This window comes from Hippoglossus stenolepis, chromosome 2 (assembly GCF_022539355.2).
Source record: "Hippoglossus stenolepis isolate QCI-W04-F060 chromosome 2, HSTE1.2, whole genome shotgun sequence".
In the NCBI taxonomy this organism is placed as follows: domain Eukaryota; kingdom Metazoa; phylum Chordata; class Actinopteri; order Pleuronectiformes; family Pleuronectidae; genus Hippoglossus; species Hippoglossus stenolepis.
Genome location: NC_061484.1, coordinates 20,498,948 through 20,522,543, shown reverse-complemented (window position 1 = coordinate 20,522,543; position 23,596 = coordinate 20,498,948). Strand labels below are relative to the sequence as shown.

General features: G+C 43.6%; 1 protein-coding gene across 2 annotated transcripts in view; it reads left to right on the top strand.

Annotated features, from left to right (window-relative positions):
* bnc2 (basonuclin 2) overlaps positions 1–23,596 on the top strand; it is a 154,036-nt gene that overhangs the window by 47,719 nt on the left and 82,721 nt on the right. The window contains exons 1-2 of one of the 2 annotated variants that reach the window (XM_035175473.2): positions 16,973–17,043; positions 18,104–18,445. In XM_035175473.2, coding sequence (XP_035031364.1) covers positions 17,041–17,043; positions 18,104–18,445 — 345 coding nt within the window. In that variant the 5' untranslated portion in view covers positions 16,973–17,040. Of the gene's footprint in view, positions 1–16,972; positions 17,044–18,103; positions 18,446–23,596 lie in introns of those variants that run through there. The other variant, XM_035175463.2, reaches the window with a different exon arrangement.

The following is a 23,596-nucleotide window of genomic DNA, read 5'->3' as shown; positions in this document are numbered from 1 at the left end:
AACACACGCACACACACATGCAGCGTTCTCATGTGCTAACCCTGTTCCCTTCAAACTGTTTGTCTCTCACTCCACACTCCTCCAAACTTGGCCCGCGACAGGCCCTTACATTCCCTTCCCATGAGTCCTAGCGTGGCTAGTCAGCAGAAGGACCCCAGAATGTGCTGGCCGTGTCGGCGCCTGCCTCATTTGGGAGCGTGCCTGGGCCCTTCGTCTCAGTAACCTTGGTTTGCCCCCTGTTTGTGAATTCCTGCCACTCCGATAGGACCACACTGTCCCCAGCATAATGCTTTCTGGCAGTGGGCAGCTGGACAGGCCGGTGGGAACGGGAAGCGAGAAGCTCAGATTGTCTTTCAGGCAAATAAATACAGCGTGATTGCGGCGTTTCACCTAAAAGCCATTTTGTGTGACCGCTGGACAAAGAAGCAGGGAAATGGAGTGCGTCTGCCAGATCAAGAGTCACGAATCAATGAAATTTAATAATGATGAATAATCTGTCATTGTTTTAGATATGCCTCATTACCAGTTAAGAACAAGACATCTTGTTTTCTCAGATTAGCATCATCGCCTTGTCCTGATACAATCCTGGCAATGATTGGTGCTTCAGGTTGAGCTAAGCGATGTGATTGGCTGCAAGGTTGCAATAGGTGCGTTTTCAAAAGCCTCAGGTTTCATGCCCTGGCGATGTTTTGTGTCTGCCAACACCCAGACTCTGGAGTGTTTAGCCTTCACCGCTAGTTCTGCTGTCTGAGGAATTTCATGGGCTTGAGTAATTTTAAGTTATGTCTCTCTCTCTCTCTCTCTTTCTCTCTCTCTCTCATGGTTTCTTAACTCTCTTTCTCTCTCTTTCACTCCATCTTGTTTAAAATCACAGTTATCTGCGGTGCGGCGCCGGGTTTCGTGGTTTTCGGAACGGCTATATTATTCCAGTATTAAGTATCTGGTCTTTCACCATAATGTTATAAGAGGCTTCCATAGCTTAAAATATTAAATTACTTCAAATAGTATAAATATTAGTATCCTCCCAGTATTTTTCAAGGTCTCATTTCAATAGAGACACAGTTTGAGGCTTTGACAATCGACTGTATATTCTTCCAATCGGGGGGGAAATCCACAGATTTTACAAATTAACATCTGCTGAAGGGTAATAAATAACAACTTGATCCAAATGATGTCATTTGAGTTGGGATCATTGAGTCGGAGCAGAACCCTCCAGGTTTGAAAATAAAAACATCTGAGTGTGTTGAGTTAAATCTAAGAACCTTTTTGTAACTGTCCAGGTCCAATTGTGTTGTAAGACTTCAGAGAAAAAAGTTTCACATCTTTTAAGTGAATTTTATTACCAAAATTCTACGTATGCTTTTAAACAAGTGAATCTGTTAAGAGTTAAACAGACAATATGTAGCTGCAGCCGTTGGTCGTCTCTCAATCAAAACAATACCCAAAGACCTCGTTTGGTGACATTGTGAAGCAGTGTGGGATCATGGGAGTTGTTGTCGTCACCACCAGTGACCAGTACAAAGAGAAAAAATACACAGACCCACTAACTGGCTGAATAATTAATCGTCAAGTTATATTTTACTTCTTAATCTTCTCAAACATCAGGATTTGCTAGTTCTCTAAATTTTATATCACCGTCATTTAAATAGCTCAATAATAACAAATTGAAGTCATACTTGCTTCTGGAAGTTATGATATTCTGATTATTAATTAATAATTGGTTGAGATTATCAACATACTGCTCAATAATGAAAACAAACACTGGTTCCTATTCAGCCTGTTAATTGTGAATCTGTTCATCTCCTGCTCGCCCGCCTGCTCACATTCACACTCGTTCTTCCGCCTGTCTATCTGTTTGCTTGACGGTCCACTGTGTCACAGCGCTACTAATGGCCACTGCTGAGCCAGCCACTTTCTAAATGACACCCTCCTCCGCTCAATGCAGCTGCCCTGCAGTTATGTACTCACTGCTCTTCCCCCCTTTTTCCTCCTCTGGTCTCCACCACTTCTCTCCATGCACAACACGGTGGTGGAGCAGTGTCTTGTCTATTTTCCACTCATCATGCCTCCTGATGAAAGAACCTCATCTTGTCTGACACACACACACACTTTCATACATCATATCATACATATCAGCGGCTGAATGACTGACTGACAGCGTATGACTGGAGCATCTTCTCCCCGCTGCTCCCCAACACGATGATTCGTTCATCCATCATTCGCTCCTTCCTCCTCAAACCCCGTTTCCCTCCTTTTAATCATCTTTATCTCTTTGTATGTGTGCATCCGTGTGCATTTGTGTGTGTTAGCAGCAGAGGGTGGTATAGCGTGTGTCTTCTATTGTAAAACTGAGCAGCACTAAAGATTTATGAGGGCCAAATTGAGTTTGGCCCTAGTTTGACTACAGCATCCCTGCCAGACTGAATCCTGGATCAGAACGCACTCGGGATCACGCTCATTCTCTCTGCACGGCTCTGCATACCCCAGGTGCCACTTGGATTCAGTGCAGTTCAAATTACTTTATTTAATTTTACAATGGAGAGACAGTGGCGTCTGTCATGAACCGATTGCTCATCTCGTCTTGCCTCTGAATTTCTCTTTCCTTGGACCACACAGCACAAACTCCCCCTCAAAGTTCAGCGGTGGATCAGCTGGGGGTTCCAGCATCCTAAAACATGGTGGTGGCAACATTTTGGCACTGGCAGCTCATAACTGGATTGCGGTAATTATTCATTGGGAGAGTGATGCCTTCCAGGGGCTGAAGATTGATTAGGTTTGATATGCGACTTAGTGTAATCTGTCTTTGACCGGGGCTCCTGTCCAAATTGGCAGGAATAATAAAAAGAGAGGAAGTATTTTTTTTTTTTTTAAAGAGGGAGGAGAAATGAGTGAGCAAATGACGATGGAGGTGGGTGGACAAAGGGAAGAGAGAAAGATTGAGTCAGACCCCCGTGTCATGTCTCTTGTGGCTCCCATTGCCATTCGCAAACCATCAATCTGCAAACAACAACAGCAGAGCAACCATTTTGTCTACAGTCGGGCTAGACTGTCAAGCTAAATAAAGCCGTTACAACATGAAAACGCTGCACCTCTTGTTGTCAGCCTTATTGTGTACTTAGTTCAAAGTGTTGGTTTTTCTATGCACTTTTTTTTTTATTTCCTATTTAACGACTTGCTTGTTTTGTCAGCCAGACCAACGCGGCCCCTCGGTTGTCTCATTTTCCACGACTAAAGTGTGTCTTCAGTTAATCCTCCAGTGTGAGCATGGCAGAACTTAAAAGGCTCTGATTAGGCTGTTGTGTCCCACAGGTTGGCTGGATATAAACTCGTGACACACTCACGGTGCCCATACGTCCCCAGGAGACCTCTCTGTGTGTTAATTAAAGGAGTCTCAACTGCAATTAGCAGGCTTTACAATGAGCGTATACCCGCAAATACACACACACACTTAAACACACACACACACACTCTGATACAGATGCATCCAAACTGTGAGAACATTCCCAAACACTCTTTATAGTTGTTTAAGAATCACAATGCATCGCGCTGTTAGGTATGCTACATGGTGTTGTTCACATAAGAGGCGAGCGATCCCTTTAAATCATGTCAAATACAGCAGCACTGTTTAGTGATGATTCATGGAATAAATACACAAATCAAGAATAAACCCTGAAGAAAATTACTATCTTAAAATGCTAAAGACGATGAGATGATTTAAATACAGATTTTAAATTTTTATCAAGACCCATTCATTATTCTCTGGGAAATTGGTGAACACGTCAAAAATATACCCTATCTCGCAATGTTATAGAAAGTGATCAGAATCAGCCCCTTTGTCTTGATCTGCAAAATTTGGAAAATCGGTTGAGTAGTTTTTGAGTTATCCTGGCCGACCAACCAACAAACCAACAAACCAACCAGCAACTAACCAACCAAACAAGTAACCAACCGACTGACGTACCAACCAACTAACCGAACGACAGACCAACCAACAAACAAATGGACAGTGCTACAAACATAACCTTTCTTGGATCATTTCAGATTTTACTTCTTGTTTTGCTTTAACAAACTCAATTTTTTTTTTAAATCCAGAAGTTAGAAATAGGTAGAAATCATCTCATCTCATTAGAGGAACCTTTCAGGTTCTTAGGAGTAATTTTTAAGCTGAGAAGAAGATTCAGTGACGTCCCCAAAACTAGAAAATAAATGAGCCCAAAAATGCATTTTCTCATTTACTCACATTGCCAATGTCGAGAGTTTGTGTTTTATTCAAACATTCATAAAGGGTTTTAGTTCTTCCTATCACCGAGGTTTCTGCAGCAGTACAGTGGATTCTAATGAAGGTTGTTTGTGGTGCTCAAAGCATTGAAAACATTTCTTTGTGAAAATCAGAGGCTGAAGCAGAAACTGAGATAATGTCTGGTTTCTCCATGAACTTCACTGAGAATAATTGTTGTATTATTCATTATGCTGGTTTGACCATTAGAATTTTGTTCAAATTCTTTATTCTTCATTTGTAATTTGGCTTGCACAGGATGTCTTGATATAAAAGGACGATTTCACTTAGAGCTTTAGGTTTTCAGGAGAAGCTGCAGCTCCACAAACTAGGAGCTGAGTGGCTTTGTTCCTCTCCCTGTCAGACCTGAACATAGAGCCGGGGTCCTTGGTGGCCAAATGGCCCATCATCCCGTCTCCTTATGAACCAAATTAGACCAGAGCTCTCCCAGTGTGCTCCAGCCTTGTCCGCAGGAAATCAAGGCCAGGTGGACCTTAAGTGAATGAAGCCACACTCTGGCACATTCTAGCTGGGGAGATGGTGGCAAAAGCAAGGCCCCCCCCGGAGCTCGTCAGAGGTTGGGAGAGGACACACGCACACATGCACACGCTGACACGCACAGGTGCAGATACCTATTTACTGATGTTCACACGGGGGCACAAACTCACAGCGGACGGGTGCTGTCAACTCTGTGGCAACGCAGCGTAGCCACTCTACTCCCATATTTACTTATTTATTGGCAGTGATGGCGGCGATGACAGGGTCACTCACTCTCAGAAAGCCTCCCCGGCTCCGCAACGTCCCTTCAAGCAGCGGCGTAAAAATTTTAAGAGCCCCAGGCCTGGTTTGATGATTTTGACGTGAGTTAACGTGTAGCTGAGTTGTCGGGTGCATTCAGGGGGCTAACTGTTCTAATGCGTTTACCCTCCTGCCTGCCTCGTGAGTGTGTGTGCATATGTGTGTGTGTGTGTGTGTGTGTGTGTCAAAGCGAAGCGAAGTGTCACTTAATAATTTAGTCTTTGGTTTCGTCCCCTTCGCCATCCATCCATCCATTCACAGCCCTTTATGTCTTGCCTCTGGGAATGCGGCAGCCATCCCCCTGCCTCTCGGGGAGTGATAGAACGAGCCGAGACAGGTGACAGAACCCTGCGTGGTGGTGTGTAAGGACAGAGGGAGAAAGATTGACTGTGAGAGAAAGCGAGGCCGACAGCAGAGCGAACATAAACGCCCGGAAAACAGACGAGAATTAAAGGAGCATGAGGTGATTTACGAGTGACTGTAAGATAACGAACAGCAGCCACTGTTTTTCTTATTTTACAAAAATTTTACAAGGCAGATTCGTCGTTAACTCTGTCCTGCGCGTCTTTTGTATTAAAGCAATGCAACGTCGACACACTAAAACACATACGGAGACACACACAGACACACAAATGCGCACACACAGCTGGGTTTCTGGCCTTTGTGCATGCCAGATGTAGACAGCAGATCTTTTCTCTCTCCCTCATCACTGCTCTCAGACTAATAGGTTCTTGTTTTCCGTGGAAGTGGTTCTAAGGCGAGAACAGGAACCCAAAGCCCGCACGCCAAACCTGCGGCTACGGCTGTAATAATCAAATATTGTAACTTGGCCACGCTCGCGAATGTGTTAATACACGAGAGCTTTCAACAAAGTCTCCCGATGCCAGTGGCCTCCTATATACTTTAATATGACTCGATGTTCACTTAACCCCCCCTCTCCCTTGTAATTGAAACCTGATGGTGGAATAATAATCGTTTCTTCATATTTTTTCACCAAGCTGATTTTTTTTTTTTTGCCTTTGCCGTGGGACAGTATTCAATTAGAGGAGGCTCGGGGGGCAGCAATGGGCATAACACTGACAACCTCTGCACGGGCTTCACAGGGAGAGAAGCTGAAAGGACTTTTTAATGTCCTCTTTGGTAACATGCAGAAGTTTAACAATGAAAAATATATATCACTTTTGTAGCTGCTCTCGTCTCCTTCACGTGTAGAAAGACAGAGAAGAGGGATGTGCTGGGAGTGAGAATTGAACCCAAACTTGAACTATCTTTCCTCAGAAGTGAAGAACCAAACCAAAACTTTGTTTCTCATTTGCAAAGTGGTTTCACCACCGCAGGATGATTTGTGTGACATTTATTTGGGAGCTTTTTTGTTTTTTAGTTTTTTTTTGCTGGGAAGAATCACAAGTGTTTGTGTGTTTGTCGTGTTGTTAGCGGTTATGTTCCTTGTCATGTGTGTGCCATAAATAAAGACTCCCCTGGCTAATGTGACCCACATGTTGTTTTCTTTGGTTCCCACCTCCCTCCCTGATCATCATTAGTGTTCTGACAGGATTCAGATGGCACACAGCTCTTTTGGAACACGTCTCAGCTTTTGTGAAGTCATTGAATTTTTATTATATCAAAAGCAGTCGCGGACTTCCCTGTTACTCACAAAGGCAAACTGCTATAACACGTGATTCCCATTACTTCACTGCCTCGGATGCACAGCTGGTTACTGATGACCTCTCTCACTCGGAACACGTTCACACACACACTCATAACCAGTGTGTTAGACTGAGAAACCCCCATTTGGCACATTTGCTGACTCTTTACTCTTGTATTGTTAAATATCAGACGGCCCTTAAATAATATAAAACCCCCTTTTTTTACGGCACCTGTTTATGGAATAACATTTGGTCAGGCTAGTTAAGTTTACTTAAAAATATCATTAGTCTAACTGGGGAAAGTCCTTGATGGATTTTTTGTCCCATTGAGAAAAAACTAAATACTTTCTACTCTAATTTGGCTTTTGACTTGTTTAAATTACTATGTGGCAGCAATACAAGTTCAGATGTTGTCATCAAGGTAAATCTATTTATATATTATTTGCAGATATTGATTCAGGTCTGATATTTACATTTGGCATTTGTTTGTTTGTCTGTTATTTAGCAGCATTGCACAAAAACTGCTGAATCAATTACCATGAAACCTGGAGTAAGGATGTGGTGCGGGTCAGGAAAGAATCAGCTAAACTTTGGTACCGATCCAGATCAGGGAGCATATCCAGGATTTTTTTTTTTTACGTTGTGAGATAGAGCGTTTTTCTATATTTTCCTTGATCTCTCAGAGGATACTTCATAGATCTCATTGGAAAAAATAAACATCATGTTTAAGGGACAGATATTTATCAGCGTGTACAAGTTGGTGAAGATCCAAATAAAAATCTGGATCTCGTGAATTTAAATGTGATTTGATAACGGGTAAGTTGGGCCTTTGTGGGGGGAAGGTCCTCTTCAATGTGCTTTTCCAGCTAATTATTTATGTGACACACTGATAATAATCCAAATACTTTAGGTCTTAGTTAAAAAATTGGTGGAGGTTCAAATGATTGATATATTGTATGACTGTTTCCTGAAATACTTTTGAAGCAAAACAACAATAGTGGAATTGAAGCTGTCCAGTCGTGGTGCAAGCTGTATTTCTTCATGTTCAATGTTAACTAACAGCTGATACATCTCTGTTAATAAGACAGAGCAGAGATAAAACAGTTAATAGAACGATTTATTGAAGACTTGTTAGCGTCTGAGCCGAGTGAATCCGTGTGTGTTGCCAATCTAAGTGTCAGAGCTCTGAGTCACCCACACTTCTAATCGTTTACACCTCCACACGCTCCACTTTTCAATCTTGTGCGCAGTGAAATGCTCACAGGGAAGAACTCAAACTCGAAAACACACTTTAAACAGATGGGAGGAAACTCGCCAGCGTAGCAACTTCAAAGCTACAAGCAACCTGTCAACAATAAACTGTAGGCTGGCATAACACTTGGACTCTCTCCTTCAAAAATCTGATGTAGTGATATATAATAGGTAGATATAATACAACCCTACTTTTTCAAGGGTAACAGGTCATTTAATCCTTCTATTTCTGGTGCTTTATTTCTTTTCAGTGCCATGTTGTCCCACTACAACAAACAACAGTCCTCATTCAAATAGTAAATGAGGTCACTGCAACAATCGCTGACTTTACGCTCTCGATCTGCAAGATGAGGCCTTGTTAACATGAACTGAACTCCAGATATTCTCCTGAAATCACACAGAGGGGCTGTATGTGAGAACGCAAAAGTCTGCGTCATTAACTGTGGATATTCTCATGAGTTGAGGAAGGCAAAGTCTGAATAATGTCTGCACCCAATTTTCTGGACATTTTCCGGAGTCTATGTCTGAAAAGGGCTTTAGTGTGAAATGGAGCGGAAAGCGGAAAGAGGTAAAGACATATTAGTCAGGTCAGAAAAGAAGAAGGAGAAAATCTGAGGGCTGTGGAAGAGGAAAGGTAAAAACAGAATAATGAGAGATGGAAAGTTAGCAGAGAGGAGAGAAGGGAGGGAAGACACTGCCGGGGAAGGACTTTGTCAAACTCTCAGCGCTCTCAGTTCGTAAGAGATTGGATTGGTGGTGGTGGTGGTGGTGGGGGGGGGTGTACAATGGGGGCGCTGCCAGGGTTGCCACGGCAGCGTTCCGGATGGGCAGGCGGTCTCCTCTCAGGGGGTGAGGGGGGACGTGGGGCTGTCAGGGAGCCTGGCAGGTAGAGACACAACGCCCTGTGACTAGGGGCGAGCACGGGTCAGTGAGAGAGGACAGGAGTGAGGGGCTGGAGGCGGCGGAGAGCTGGGGTGGAGGCCTGTCTGATGAGGTGAGAAGAGGCAGCGTGGAGGGGAAGGGGGAGACATGAGGGACGTAAATGAGGGCGGGGGGGAGGAGAGAAAAGATAGAGATGATTAGAAGAGAATTATCCAAGTGTGAGTGTGGATGACTGCGGAGGAGAGAGAGGGGGGGAAAGAAAAGGGAGAAAAAGCAGAGGGATGGCCTCAGGGTGCCCCGATACACACATATCTGTGAAATGCCCTGAAACCACCCCAGTCATTAGGCAAGTGGTGGAACTCAACCTCTTCTTCTTCTGCTTCTTCTTCTTCTTCTTCTTCTTCTTTTTCTTCTTCTTCTCTTCCTTCTATGTCTTCTTCTGCTCTCTCTTCCTTTTACGCACAACATCCGAGCCACCGCACTTTTCACGAGGCAGTGCACGGAATGGGCATCACATAATTCTAAAAGCATTCCGACCTGGTCTCTCCGTCCTCCCCTCTGCTGTGATTATGATATTTTAGTCCTGCTCAGACTGAAGAAAACAATTACTACTGGAAGTCAGACATGGTGATTCTTCTTCTCTACCATAGAATTGTTGTCATAATGTCTGACTCATACTTTTGGTCTGCGCCGCGTACTTGAGACTCGAGAATGGAATTTCATGACACTTGGTGGAAGGGTGCGATTAGGTGCTGATTCAGGTTTTTGTTTTCAAGCATTGTGAGACAGTGCGTCATTAGAAATACTGGAATGTTTAGGGGACTCATATTTATGAGTGTGTGCAATTTGTTGCAGATCCAAATAAAAATCTCGAGTCTGGTTGAGTCTGCGTCGGATGTTTTCATTCAGAAAACTAAAGGAAGTATCTTCAGTGATGCCTCACTCGTACATGATGCCAGCAAATACATTCAAAGGGACAATACTGTATCTATTGAAATACAGCGCGACTGATTTGTTTTTCATGGAGACTTACAGGGGGCTAGTAAAATTATTCATGGTTTGCTGACAGTAAATTGAGACCCTCATCTTTAAGTTTTAACCATTAATGAAACCATTAATCAATTTGTCACGACAATCCCAAAAGTCATGGGCTGTGGGAACTTGACATCTTTATCAATGTATTGACATTATACAAATAATGAATCAAAAATATATTCAGCGGAATAATGAAAATGATCTATAATTGCAGCCATGCTAATCGTTCATGTATAGATACAATGCATATAAGCACGTATGTAAGTATATATGTGTATAAGTATATTTTGGGATTACAGAGAGCTTCTTTTAATGTGAAACTTTACAGAGATATGCGTTGGATGGATGAATGCGTGTGTGTGTGTGTGTGTGTGTGTGTGTGTGTGTGTGTGTGTGTGTGTGTGTGTGTGCATATCTCTACATGTTCATCAGTGGCTACGCTGCTGCTGATCAAACTGTAGGTTCGGTCTCCTGACCTCCTGAGTGGTGGTCGACGCTTCTTGGAAGAACAAAACAACCACGTGAAGCCTGTGTCATCTGGTCATGAAGTGCAGACTCAGCATTAACAGTGTGTCCCCTCGGCCGTTTGACTTTTGCCATTCTATCACCACAAAATATGATAATCATAAATAACTCTCGGAAGATGCTCCACTGGCGACGTTTTTTTCTCACTGGCCTTTTTCACAAAGGTGCACTTATTAGCCGAGGCCCGATTGCAGCGATCAGTGACACAGACAATCATGTGGCTCCCTCTCTTTTCTCTCAGACCTCTCGGTGCCCTCGACTGTCTCCCTCTACATCTTTCTCCACATCTCTCTCTCTGCCGCTATCACAAGTGGAGAGCTGTTCCTGTCGGTGTCATATGATGTCTTGTGGCCCTGTAGTGGTAGCAGAACAGTGACACTTCTATCCCTGTGCCATCTGATAGACACGCCATTCCTTGTCACATGCACACACACACTGCCAGAGTGTGTGTGCGTGAGCATCCTCGTATGAGCATAAATCAGGTCACCGACGGTGCCAGCCTGCAGCCATGTGCTCCTGCTTATGTCTCCAGTACACTGTACAAAGGCTGCACTCACTCGTCTGGAAATGCCACTTAATTCCAGTGTTGAACCATTTTTTTGGGGCTTATCTGAAATAACTTAACCTGCAATTGACAATAAATTGCAAATCTTTCAATCGAGGGAGAAAAAGTTTGAATGACAAAGCAGCCGGGAGAATGAACTCGAGATGTTTCTTTCATACGACAACCTTAAGTGAACCAGGGTTGTCTCGACCGCATTCGAGAAGCATCCTCCTCGGAAAACAGACACTCATCAACCTCTTTTCTACCGGCCTTAATCATTTGTTTCTGCAGCACATAATCACCATCACTGCACAAATTATGTTGTTCCACTCTCCTCTCTATCTGCCCCCTGCGTCCGTCCATCCATTTCTCCTCTTTTTAGTGTGTAAAAGGCCAATTTGAGTTGAATTTTGCTCAGTTGTGATTTCATTCCATTAAAAATTACCCCCTTCAAATAAAAAAAATAAAAAGAAAAGAAAATGAAACAGAAAAATAACACAGCAGACAAGCATTGAAATTATGACTTTTTGATGACCTCTGCATCTGTTCCGTACCCACTGTTTGCTTGAACAGGATTTTTCTCACTTTGCACAGAAAAATCAAGAGAAAGGTACTTTGCCTCTCAAGACTTGGTGTGGAAAGGGGAATTGGCATCTAACCCATTAGATGCCAATGTTTGGGAAACAAACAGGCAGTGCTGAGAGGTTTGCTGGGTATTACAATGTGGCTGCCTTTTGAAACACATTTGTAGCTACAGTCAGTGTGTTGTGATGAGAGGTCAAGACTATTTTAAGTCTGGCTTTTATTCTGCCCACTTTTTTCAAACTTTTTCTTATCGCACAATCTTCATGGGCTGTAGTTTATTAATATTTTCCTTTCAATAATTTTTTCCTGTTAAGCTGTTTTCCTAATTACAACTGGTGACTATTTTAAATCATAATTATACTTTAGTGAAAGCATATTTTATCCATCCACACAATTACACAAAAATGAATACAGTACATTCAGGCCGTAGGCGATCAAATAAAGTCTTGGTGAACTGAACTTGTTCATACAGTGTAGTTGGTCAAGGGGGAAAGAAGAAATTGCACGATATCTCTAGATCAACTAAATCGACCACAGTGACCTGTATTATTGATTTTCTATGTTTTGTGTTTTATTCTTATGTAAATATTTTGGGAGTGGATCTCATATTAGCCATTACCGGTTTCTACCAGACATACTCTAACATTTTATTTATGTATTTTGTTATTTATGTTGTGTGAAATAAACTAAACTAAATCTAAACTATAACAGTGCACTGAGTGGACTCCACCTAAACTAATTATGAATAAACATAGAAATACAGTTTCTGCAGCATATTGGATCGTTATCAGACCAAACACGTTGAAATGTGCCAGTTCTGATGTGTTCACGTTCAAAGCCTCCAGCATTAAACAGATAAGCTCACCAGATAAGTTCACCTGCTCTTTACCCTCCACCCTTTTGTCATCCATTTTTCGCGAAATCCCGCGACCCCCAACCATCGACTTGTTTGACATGATGTCAAATAGTGTGAAGTTTAAACATTCAGTAATATTAGAATACAGTCTCCATTAGTTTTTTCCTTTCCCATTTTCACACGTAGTCTGTTTTTAAAGTAATGAACTCTCCCCAAATTAATGGACTAATCCTTTAACAATATTGATGTAAGAATTGAACCCTGGTGACTGTCCGACCAATGAGAGTTTGGTCTGACAGGAGCATATCGACCAACTAATTGACCGGTCGTACAGGAGACTACAGCACCACATTCAATTATTAGGCCACTGTAAATTGTATTATGTGTACACTTAACAATAAGACTGCAAAGATTTAGAGTCAATTAAGCCAATGCAGCAGAACTGTACGATTCAATTAAGTAGCATAGAAAGTTAGAACAGGGCGATAAAAAAAGAAATATCGATACACAACAATTAATGAATTGATTTGTTAATGTAATCACTGCCGAAGCACATCTAAAATATGATAGAACTCATTGTGTTTACAATTGAAAAAAACTTTAAATGGCATCAGCACCATCCGCAAGTACAGGTGTAGAAGGTCAGAGGTCAAGACAGCAGATGTGAACTGTCTGATGACCCAGAGGAGGTTCCTCCTGGCCCTAAGTTATTATTTCAGATTTAATATTTTCCTCAACGTGATGTACTATCAAGGAACATGTCTGAAACAAAGAAGGAAGAACAGATGTTGTGAGAAAAGGACTTAAACAAAAATTACTACTTTTATAAATGAATAATCTTATTTATCCTCCAAAGCTGGAAATCACTTTTACATAGAAAGAACAGAGATTTTTGAAAAATCAGCACTTCTGACTATTTCTCAAAACAGAAACAGCATGTAGACAATAATCTATGTCTCAGACAGTCAGAAACTGGATTATTTAACATAATGTAGGTATTTTAATTTAAAAAATCCAAAACATTCAAAGGACATGTGGGCACCGCTTGCGCTCGGATCATGAAGGCAGTATCAAATGATCATCAAAAGGTGTCACATGCTAGCGTTTGTTTTGATGAGTGAAATGTTCCAAAATGAGCAAGAAGAAAATGATCTCGTGCTGCAAATTTGGCCAAACAAGCGAGTGGATCACGCTGCATATTTTCTGCTTTATGCAGCTGCTTTTATTTTTTTTGACTCTCTTTTTTTACTTGACATTTCACCCAGACTAGAAAGATTTGGTGATAATCGAATCAGCTGATTAAGTGGCGATAATTGTTTTTTTTTGTATCATTTTGTACATCATTTTTTGATGCGTCATCCCTGGTGACAGTTGTTAGTTTTTCATGTTCCTGCAGCTTTGAGTCTTTGTTCTGGAACTCTTCAATCCTGGCTGTGTCTTTCTGACCGCTCGGATTGTGGGGATTGTGCCCCAGACTGAGCATGTGAGTCGCCGGGGGAATAAGGATGCTATGGCAGAGCTTTAACCTCGTGCACACGCTCGTATTGATCCGTACAAGCCTCAGTGAGTGTTGCTACAGAGCAGGCTGCACTCTGTCATACACAGCTCCCCCTGTCACCAGTCAGTGGCAGCTAAGGAGGAACACAACACACACACACACACACACACACACACACACACACACACACACACACACACAGGTCCACCACACACACTGACCCTGCCCTCTCCTGCCTCACCCAGCCACCCTCTTTCCCCATCTCCACCTCCCACCCCTTTTTTTTGGCTCCTTCTCGTTCTCTACCTCACTTTTCCTCTAATGAGTTGCAACACTGATAACGAGCCTGATGATCTTCCATTGATTCGGCTATCACTTGCTTGTCTGGTAATTGATCCGTAGCTGAGCCTCTAGTTAATTATATGGGCTTCGACATGGACCCCTGCCCCGGGGGGAATTCTCAAGTCCTGCACAATAATAGTTTTAATAAAAGAGCCTGAGGATCTCCTGTATTTCTCCTCTTTTTTCCCCCCCACTGCCCCTTTTCCAATTCATGTGCTTTTCTTTTTCCATCTTTCCATTTCCTTCTTCCCCCTCAAAGTTCTCCATCCATCTCCGCATTTTTCCTTCTGCGCCTCTTTTTCGTTTCCTCCGTCATCACGGCCATCACCATCAGCAGGGGCGAAGGGGGCAAGGGAGGAAGGGGGGGAGAAGAAGAAGAAAAAAAAAAGACTGAGAGATGTGGAGGGAGAGTGAGCAATATTGGCAGAGTCCACTCCTCCCTCCCACAAATAACAGCCATTAACCAGCCAGGTCAGAAGCTGAGCCACCAGCTTGACTTGAAACACTGAGTGCCACTTGAAAAAACCCACAGACAAGCACATTTACAGACGAGAGAGAGGGGGAGAGGGAGAGAGACGGGGGGTGGGGGGGAGAAAGAAAAGCGTGAGCTGGGAAGCAAAGAGGAACCTTGGCCGCTAAATTGTCACTTAATATAATTAGCCTAAGCCGCGTGCATTTCCTCTTCAATAAGTTGTTAAGAGCGGAGCTGGCGTTTCATGGACAGGAGGTGACACATTATGCCTTTTTTGACAAGGCTGCGTGTGGCTGCTGACAAGACGCAGGCCAGGGCGCAGAAGACAAATGAAGAAAGGAATGGAAAGGGAGGGAGTGAGAGAAAGAGGGCAGCGAGGCAAAGAGAGGGACAAGTGGAGGAAGAATATTCACAGAAGACAAAAAAAAAGCAAAGGATGTAGAAAAGATGAGCTCGAGACAAAAGACACAGCGGCACATTTTCAAAGTGGCGAGACAGACACTGTCCACTTTTCTCTTTGCCTAATAGAAATCCCCTGTGCCGAACAGTAATGACCAGTGTGATAATCTCTGCAAAGGTTAACAGTATGCTGCCATTAGTCGTACACTGCACCAGAGGCTTTTAACAGACGGCCGAGCGGCTGTCCGCCGCAATTTACCACAAAATCTGAAGTGACTTTATCCATCAGGAGCCATTTAAACGCAGCCGAGGAGAGAACTTCTCCCTCTGTCCCTTTCTCTTTTGTTGCTCGGCGGTGGAAAGATCACAATGACTCTCGCTGCAGACGCAGGCACCTGGTCTGTCATTTCTCTAATGATGGTGGTGCTGGAAAAGGACGGGGTGGAGAAGAGGAGATTGGAGATTTAAAGGGAAGAGGAGAAGGGAGGAGGAGGAGGTGGAAATGGAAGAAGGGGAGGTGGGGGGGATGTCTTCATTGTTTGAGATGTGTCCTGTGCTCTGTCAGAGGAAGCATAGATCTCCTTCCTCCCTCTCTTTTTTGGGGGTTTTATCCTCCTGTGTGTCTTTTTCTCTGTGTCTGCCTCCCTTTACTCCTCCATCCCTCATTTTATTCTCTTACCTTTGCTGCTGTGGGGACCAATTTGGCTAAAATGGAACCTCTTCCTCATTTTTTTCTTAATTAAAATCTGAGAGCCTCCATGGGGAGAGGAGGGAGGGTCCTGTGTGTGTGTGTGTGTGTGTGTGTGTGTGTGTGTGTGTGTGTGTGCATGGTGGTGGCACACTGCCTGCGTTCCATTAGTCTTTCATTAGAGTCGGTGAAAATCAAACAAAGGCACCAGATTTTTTGTGAAACATAACAAGTCTATTGATATTTTTTTCCTCGTGTTGTTTTTTTTGTTTGTTTTCTGATGGTTGCCCTACAAATCAGAAATAGAACCAATTTCAGCTGCAATCAAAGAACCCTCCCGAAAAAACTACAATCCTGCTTTCTCACATTTTCTAAACAAAGAAATAGTTTTTTTGCTCACAATCTGAAACACTGATGCTTTTCTTAAAACTGCTTTTTTAAATTTCAAAATAGAAACTGAGCTCGTGCGTGTGCGTGTGCGTGTGCGTGTGTGTGTGCGTGTGTGTGTGTGTGTGTGTGTGTGGTGGGATGTCCCACAGGAGAACTAAGTTGCTCTGAGACGTGCCGGTAGTAATAAGGCAGAGGGACACCCCTTTCCTCTCTCTCTCTCTCTCTCTCTCTCTCTGTCTCTCTCTCTCTCACTGTTTTTCGATGGCGCTTGCCCCCACCCTCCTGCCCCCAGCTGAGGAGGTGTGTGTGTGTATGTGTGCGTGTGTGTGTGTGAGAGAGAGAGAGAGAGAGAGAGAGAGCGTGCAGCGCGATGTCATTGAGCATCTCAGAGTGCAGAGGCACCGTTGACTCAGTTGAGTCCGACACACACATATATACACCCACGCGCACACACACTCCTCGATCGCTGTCTTGTAGCGCGCGCGCGCACACACACACACACACACACACACACACACACACACACACTCATTCATTCGCTCGCACACAAACACACACTCAGGCACTCACTTCAGTTCCTCAGCGGCTGCGGTGGAGTACAGAGGAGTCGGAGAGAGAGAGAGAGAGAGAGAGAGAGAGAAGGAGAGGAAAGAGAGAGGACAGGCGGCGGCACGGACGCAGAGAGAGGGACACAATCATAGAGAGAGAGAGAGAGAGAGTGTGCCGGAGAGAGTGAGAGAGAGAGAGAGAGAGAGAGAGGGAGAGAGAGAGGCGCGGGAGGCAGGGAGAGCTGGAGAGCTGGTGGCTCACTCCCACATCTCATCTCCACTTTGCTGGGACACACACTGAATTGATGGTAAGAGACACTCTTGCGTTTTATCCGCTCAGCTGTTCGCGTTTTGTTGAGCTTTTCTCTGGACTTCTCTTGTATTTAATACAAAAATATAGTTTTCTTATTTTTTTAGCTTTTAGCTTTTGACATGCACACTTTATTTTTTTTTATTTGTTCAGAAACAGTTTATTTTTGTTTCGATTTCTTTGCTGCTTTATGTTTGATTTCTTTACATTTCTGCTTATGTATTAAATGAGACCTAAGCACTGATTTGTTTTCCTCCTCCTGTGAGCATGTGTTCAGTGTGATGTGATGATGGCGGCTCCCAAGTTGGAGTTTAACTTTTCCGTTACTTCTTTGACATTTCTAGTAGATCAGAGCACTGCAGGATGTGCTGGTGTGTGAGTGTGTGTGCATGCATGTAACCATGCGTCTGATTGTGTGTGTTTTTGTGTATATGTGTGTGTTTGTGTTGAATTCATGCCCGGGTACTAAATGACTGACAGATGGATTAAAGCAAAAAAAAAAAACATCCTATAAGGCCACAAGCAACATCATGCATCCCACCTCAACTATAATTCACTCAACCACCCCCCCCCCTCCTCTTTTTATATTTTACTCCATTCTTGCTCACCTTCTCATCAGCCCCCTCCTCACCTCCATCCTTCTCCTCATCCCTCCTCACCTCCGCTGCTCCGCTCATCTCGCCCTGTCCAAGACGAGGCCCCATAGGAAATTCACCGCAAGCCCCTCTTTTCTCTCTCTCTTCAGGAGAATTAACTCCACACACACTCCTCCACCACCACAGCTGCCAAGAAACCTCTCTCTCTCTCACACACACACGCACACACACACACATCTACTCCATCATCTCCCCTCTCCCTGCTGTCCTCCTCGAGAAGCAGGTCTCACATGAGGCGAAAAAAAAGGCAACACGACCCCAAAAGAACCCACCTTCACTGACTTTTTTTCCTCTTCTCTCCTCCTTCACACTCCCACATCCCTCCTGCCCTCCCTCTCCCTCTCTCTCCCTCTCTCTCTCTCTCTCTCTCTCTCTCTCTCTCTCTCTCTCTCTCTGTCTAAGTCCAAGGAGGCAGATTTGGATGTGAGAGGCAGTGAGTGCGACACAGTCCCACCAGAGCCCAGCACAGACCCAGAAGTGCCCAGGCCACCTCCAGCAAAGGCTAACGGACCCCACGACACCGCTGGCGCTTGCACGAGCATCCCCTCCGGTAGCCACAGTAGCAGCAGCAGCAGCAGAAGTGGTCTGGGTGGCATTAGCATCGTTAGCAGCAGCGCTGAGGGAGCAGGCGAAAGCTCCATGCAGTTCAGCACCAGACCGCCTAGTGCTGAGCAGCCGGGCTTCATGGGGACATGGCAGCAGCAGAGCACTGACAGCAACCTCCTCTACAGAATGTCCCAGCAGGTACGTGAAGCTCAGCCTCACCCCCCTCTCACCCTCTCCATGCCTGACTCCGCTCTCCTTTATTCGTTTCTGTATTCAAGGAGAAAACTTTTATTTTTCCTCCAGTGATGCATGTTCAGATATGTGATGTTTACTATCTGTGTGTGTGTGTGTGTGTGTGTGTGTGTGTGGAATTAGAGTGTTTGTATGTGTATCAGTAGGTGTGTGTGTACTGTGTGGTGGGTTGGTGTTTGTGAGCAGTGTTTTGTTGGTGATATTTCAAAAAGAAGAGTTTTTACATGCAAAATGCATTTTTGCAACTCGTGCCTACTTTTTTATAATATTTCCGATTTAATGTGTGTGTCCATGTTGTTGTTTTACACACACCATGCCTGCACTGCCTGTGTGTTCCTTTTTAATTTCACTAATTCCACACACGAGGCATTTTCCTCTCTCTATCAAAAAATAAGCTTAAAAAACAGCAGATTTTATTTACTTGTAAAAACACACATTTTAATGCAAAAATTCGCCCACTACCAGATAAATAATTGAATTCGCCATTTGATGGATTATCCCTGTCTGGATTGGTTACATACATGCTTTAAGTCTGCGTAATTGGTCTGTGAGCGGTGTGGAGTTTAAAAGCAAAGCAACAGCAGTGTTTTGATAACCTCGGCGCAGATAAAGACTCGGGAAGGGGGCACCCCTCTGGGACCGGTTAATTGACTTCATGTGGCCGAGGCAGGAAGCCCCTTGCGCGGCTGCAGACCGGCAGAGGAGCCGCGAGTGAACGCAGGCTCCGCTGGAAAAAAGAGCAGTGATAACGGACAGTGTGCACCGGCTGAGGGAAGTCCACATTTCCTCCAGACGCTTCTCGCCTGTTATCGTGGACGTTTGCTCTCAAACCCCCTCAATAGTTTTCTGTCTGTGTTTTTCCTTTGTTTTAAGTATCTCCCAAGTTAGAGAAAAGAGTTATTTCTCAGAGACATTTGTCAGGGAAGGAGTTGGGAGAGGAGTGTATATATATGCGTGTGTGTGTGTGTGTGTGTGTATGTGTGTGTGTGTGTGCACGTCCGTTCGCGCGCACGTGTGTGAGGGGGCAGACAGTAAAGATAGAGGATGGTTGTTAGGTCGCAGTTAATCATTGCGGGACCTGCAGGCTCTCCGTACCATGCACACGCTGTTACGCGCTCAGGCCACAGCGGCTCTTGCGCAACAGCTCCGCCGCGGCTCTGTAGTAAATGATGAGAAACTTATTCGGTCCCCGTGTCGGTGCTCACAGCCCGGACCCTGGTTTCTACTTTTAATCCCCACGGTGTAAACCTGGAGGTGAAAGTCATGTGTCGAGACTAAACTTCTGGAAGTGGCACATTTGAAGGCAACTTCTTTTTTTTACTTTGATTGTTTTGTGTTTTTTAAAAATTCACTCCAGCCCCTTCTCCACATTTAACTCAGTCCGCCATTTACTTTAAAAAAAAAATCACCACACGGAAATGAATCGCATCCGTGCACTTATCACGCACATTACATTTGTACAAGGTGCGTTTCTTTACATTTCCCTAAAGAAAAATAAAAAAAACAACTCCTGCTGAGGGGTTTGGAGGAGATGGAGGAGGTGGGTGCGCGCTCCTCTCCTCCTCTCCCGGTATGGAGGCAGGTGGACGGGCCCCTGCGCTCAGCATCTGCTGGGACCCCACGTTTGCATCCCCAGTCCTTTTTACAAATGCGCACCGTTGTTTCAATATAATCAGCTGTGGGACTCGCTGTTATTTATCCTTCCTCGCACCACTTAGAAGACATCTTCCCATGTTTAGTAGGCATGACATAAATTCTCCGAAGGAAGCCTGTTCCTTGACAGACTCGCCTTATTGGAATCTAACCGATAATGACTTTGTGTTTGCCGAGGATGGCGCACCCTGGGGTGTTGGGGTGGAGAGAGATGGGTTATGGGCTTGCGTTTCAAAATCTCCCCTCTCCTCTCTTCCTTAAAGATCAACAAGGTGGCACGAGGGATGCGGTATTTTATCTGTTGTTAAGGCCAAATTATATTTCCATCTGATCGATGGAGACGCACAGGCAGCAGCTCTGCGCCGGGCAGGACGGATGCAGCTGTGGTGGAGGTGCAGGGCATCACCAAGACACAACGTCAGGGAATCACGATTATTTTTAATTCCTTGTAAATCACACACAAATCAGGACTTTAGAAACGAGAGAAAATATCCCTTTGACGCGAGTGCATCATTTTTCTCAGCAGCATGACGAAGCTGTGGTTTACAGCAGGTGTCTGATCGTGTCGGTGCACAGACATCACTGACCGATGTCTGTGAAGAAACTAAAAGGTTTTAGTCCCCAAATTAAGAATCAAGAGTTTTGGTGTAAAATCTCAATAAAATTCTCCTCACGTGTTTAAAAGCACAAACCATAAAAAAGCAGCACCTGCCTCTTTCAGCGTGAAGGAAGTGAAAAGAAAACAAATCTCAATTTGAAATCGAATTTCTCCTCCAAAGAGATCGATCTCAATTTAAATAGAATTTAACATTTTTATATTTTTCATTATAAAAATAAAAAGCAGCTGTTATTGGTGAAATATTTCGCAATTAATAAAACATTTTATTTGCATATTCACTGACACGTTTTAAAACGTATCTTCGTGTTGATACAATTCGGGGGAAATTGATTCAGCTGAATATTTAAAATGTTTTATGTTATAAGGGGAGTTAGGATTACATATTGACAATCTATCACACGTGCATTCACTTTTCATTATTGTGTGTTTCTCTAACGAAATCAACACCAGTGGCGATGGAGGCTTTTCTGTGGGTGGATAATTTACACCTCTCATAACAGGCCTTAATAGGCTTTTAATCTTTGAAGAAACTTTTTTTTTTTTTTTACCCTTTTCTCTCTGTCTGAAGCACACGAGCAGGAGATTCACAGCCTTCACACAATCCACGCAAGTGTCAACAGGAAACAGCATGCAATTTAAATGGAATCGATGAAATGGATTCGATAAATACTGCCTATTTTCCCAGCCTCCATAATGCTCAGAAACCGGTGCACTATTTTTTTTTTTACAAAGCACACACAAGAGGGAACTTTCACAATTGTTTCATGAAGGAGGGAGTCAAAAAAAAAAATATACAAACATTAATTAGGAGTTTGAATTATTTCCCATGCAGACTTTACGCAGTGATAATATTCGGAGCCTTAATTGACCCGCTGCTGTTGCTGCATGCGTGGCTCTGAATATCGACCCCTGCAAGTTAAAAACCCCGGAGTTAAGTGATGCTCCGAGTCTAATTGGTTCATCAGGGATAATTCCTCCACAATGCACGAGCCGCAGGCCGCGTCTTCTTCTATTTTTATTATTATTCCATTTTATTTTTTCTCGTGCGTAAAGACGGAGGAATGCGCAGGGAGCAGCTCAGGGATTTAGAGGAGCTCGTAAAAAAAAAAAAAAAGAAAAAGTGCCCTGACTTCCACCTGAGGATCTGATGCTGCCACCCAGGCTCACGCAGCAGCAGCAGCAGCACAGCTCCGAGTGAAAAGGGAAGAAGGAAGAAGTCAGTGCATGTTCTTCCATCTGAAGCTGAACCTCTAAAACAGCCTCTTTCTGCAAGGGTGTAACGCGGCTTCCTTTGAAGTGCGACAGGTCGACGATGGGCCGAGACCTGGAGGAGGTGCAGTGGCACCACTGGTTTCTGTCTCTGCTCTCAGTCCTAGATATGTATTTATATATATTTATATACTGCTGCTAAAGTGCCTCATCTCACACCGACACTATTACAAATACAGTGTCAAACATATAAATTAGAAGTAGCCTAATTAAAAAATTCAAAGTATGGTAATAATCATGATAATAATAGAAGCTGCATTTTGTCATTTTATCAAAGGTGACAGTGTTTATTTCAATATTAAATTTCCACCTGCATTTTCCCACAATAAATCAAGTCCAATTTTGAAATCCGAACAAATCTGCAGCATTTCTCCTTTTATTAAATTTCAAATTTATCATATTGCAAAACTTTGCTAAACTAAAAAGCTGCAAATTACTGTGATAAAATCAATATTTTGATAAAAGTAGTTTAATATTTTCTTTTCTTGCTTAATAATAAAAAAATGTGCGATGATGGGTTCCAATGGTCTGTTTTTAAGACAGTTAAATCGCACAGGCATTTTGGCAGTGATCATATAAATATGTCAGCTTTTTTTCTAAATCTAAATTTCTCTGTGTCAGGCTTCAGTTCTTTCACATGCATCTTTCTTTAATATCCTCCCCTGTTTTTCATATCTTGTGTCACATTTTAACTTTTCATTGTGATCCATGTTTGCTGATTTTTCCCTTTGTTTCACATATTTCCTGAATGCGCACGGTTCAGCACATATACAGCGTGTTTATGTTGAACCGCTGAAAGTGAACGCTGTTGGCTCCGAGGGCACGATGACAGACATATTTATGGAATAACATGCTCCACTTTGTTTTGTCTGGGTGCAGAAATGGGGTTGATATTATCCTCCCCAGTGCAGATCACAGAGTGTGCTAATCTGCCTATTAACACACTGATACACTTACAGCGGCGAGTGTGTGAGTGTGTGTGTGTGTGTGTGTGCACACGTTGTTTGACCCAGTGAGGTACAGACGTGCTGCATGTTGCATATGTGGTGCATATGCATTGCTTCTTACCATTGTGAGGAACTGTGGGGCAGTGATTTGATGCATATGTGTAGAATTATCCACAGTGAGTGAGTGTGTGTGTGTGTGGTTACACTCTACTGTTATTATTTCCATGTCTGTCTTTGATGGGTCGTTGCACACAGAGCATATGGATGCCTATATGTGCATGTATCTGGTGTCAAATGTGTGTGTGTGTGTGTGTCTTCTGATGGTGAAGTTTGTGTGTGTGTGTGCATGTGTGTGTTAAAGGAATTCATGTCTGTGCTTTTGTCATTAATTTTTCTGAGTGGGTGGCTAAATATTCATATGCCAGTTGTGCTTGTGCGTTTGTGTGTGTGTGTGTGTGTGTGTGTGTGTGTGTGTGTGTGCCAGCGTGAAAGAGAGAATGAGCGAGTGCAGTTTTTTTTGTGTGTGTGTGTCTCCCGCTGTGTTGTGTGCGCGTGTGTGTGTTTCTGCGTGTTGGCTCGGGCTCCATGTGTGTGCGGGTGCGAGGTGAA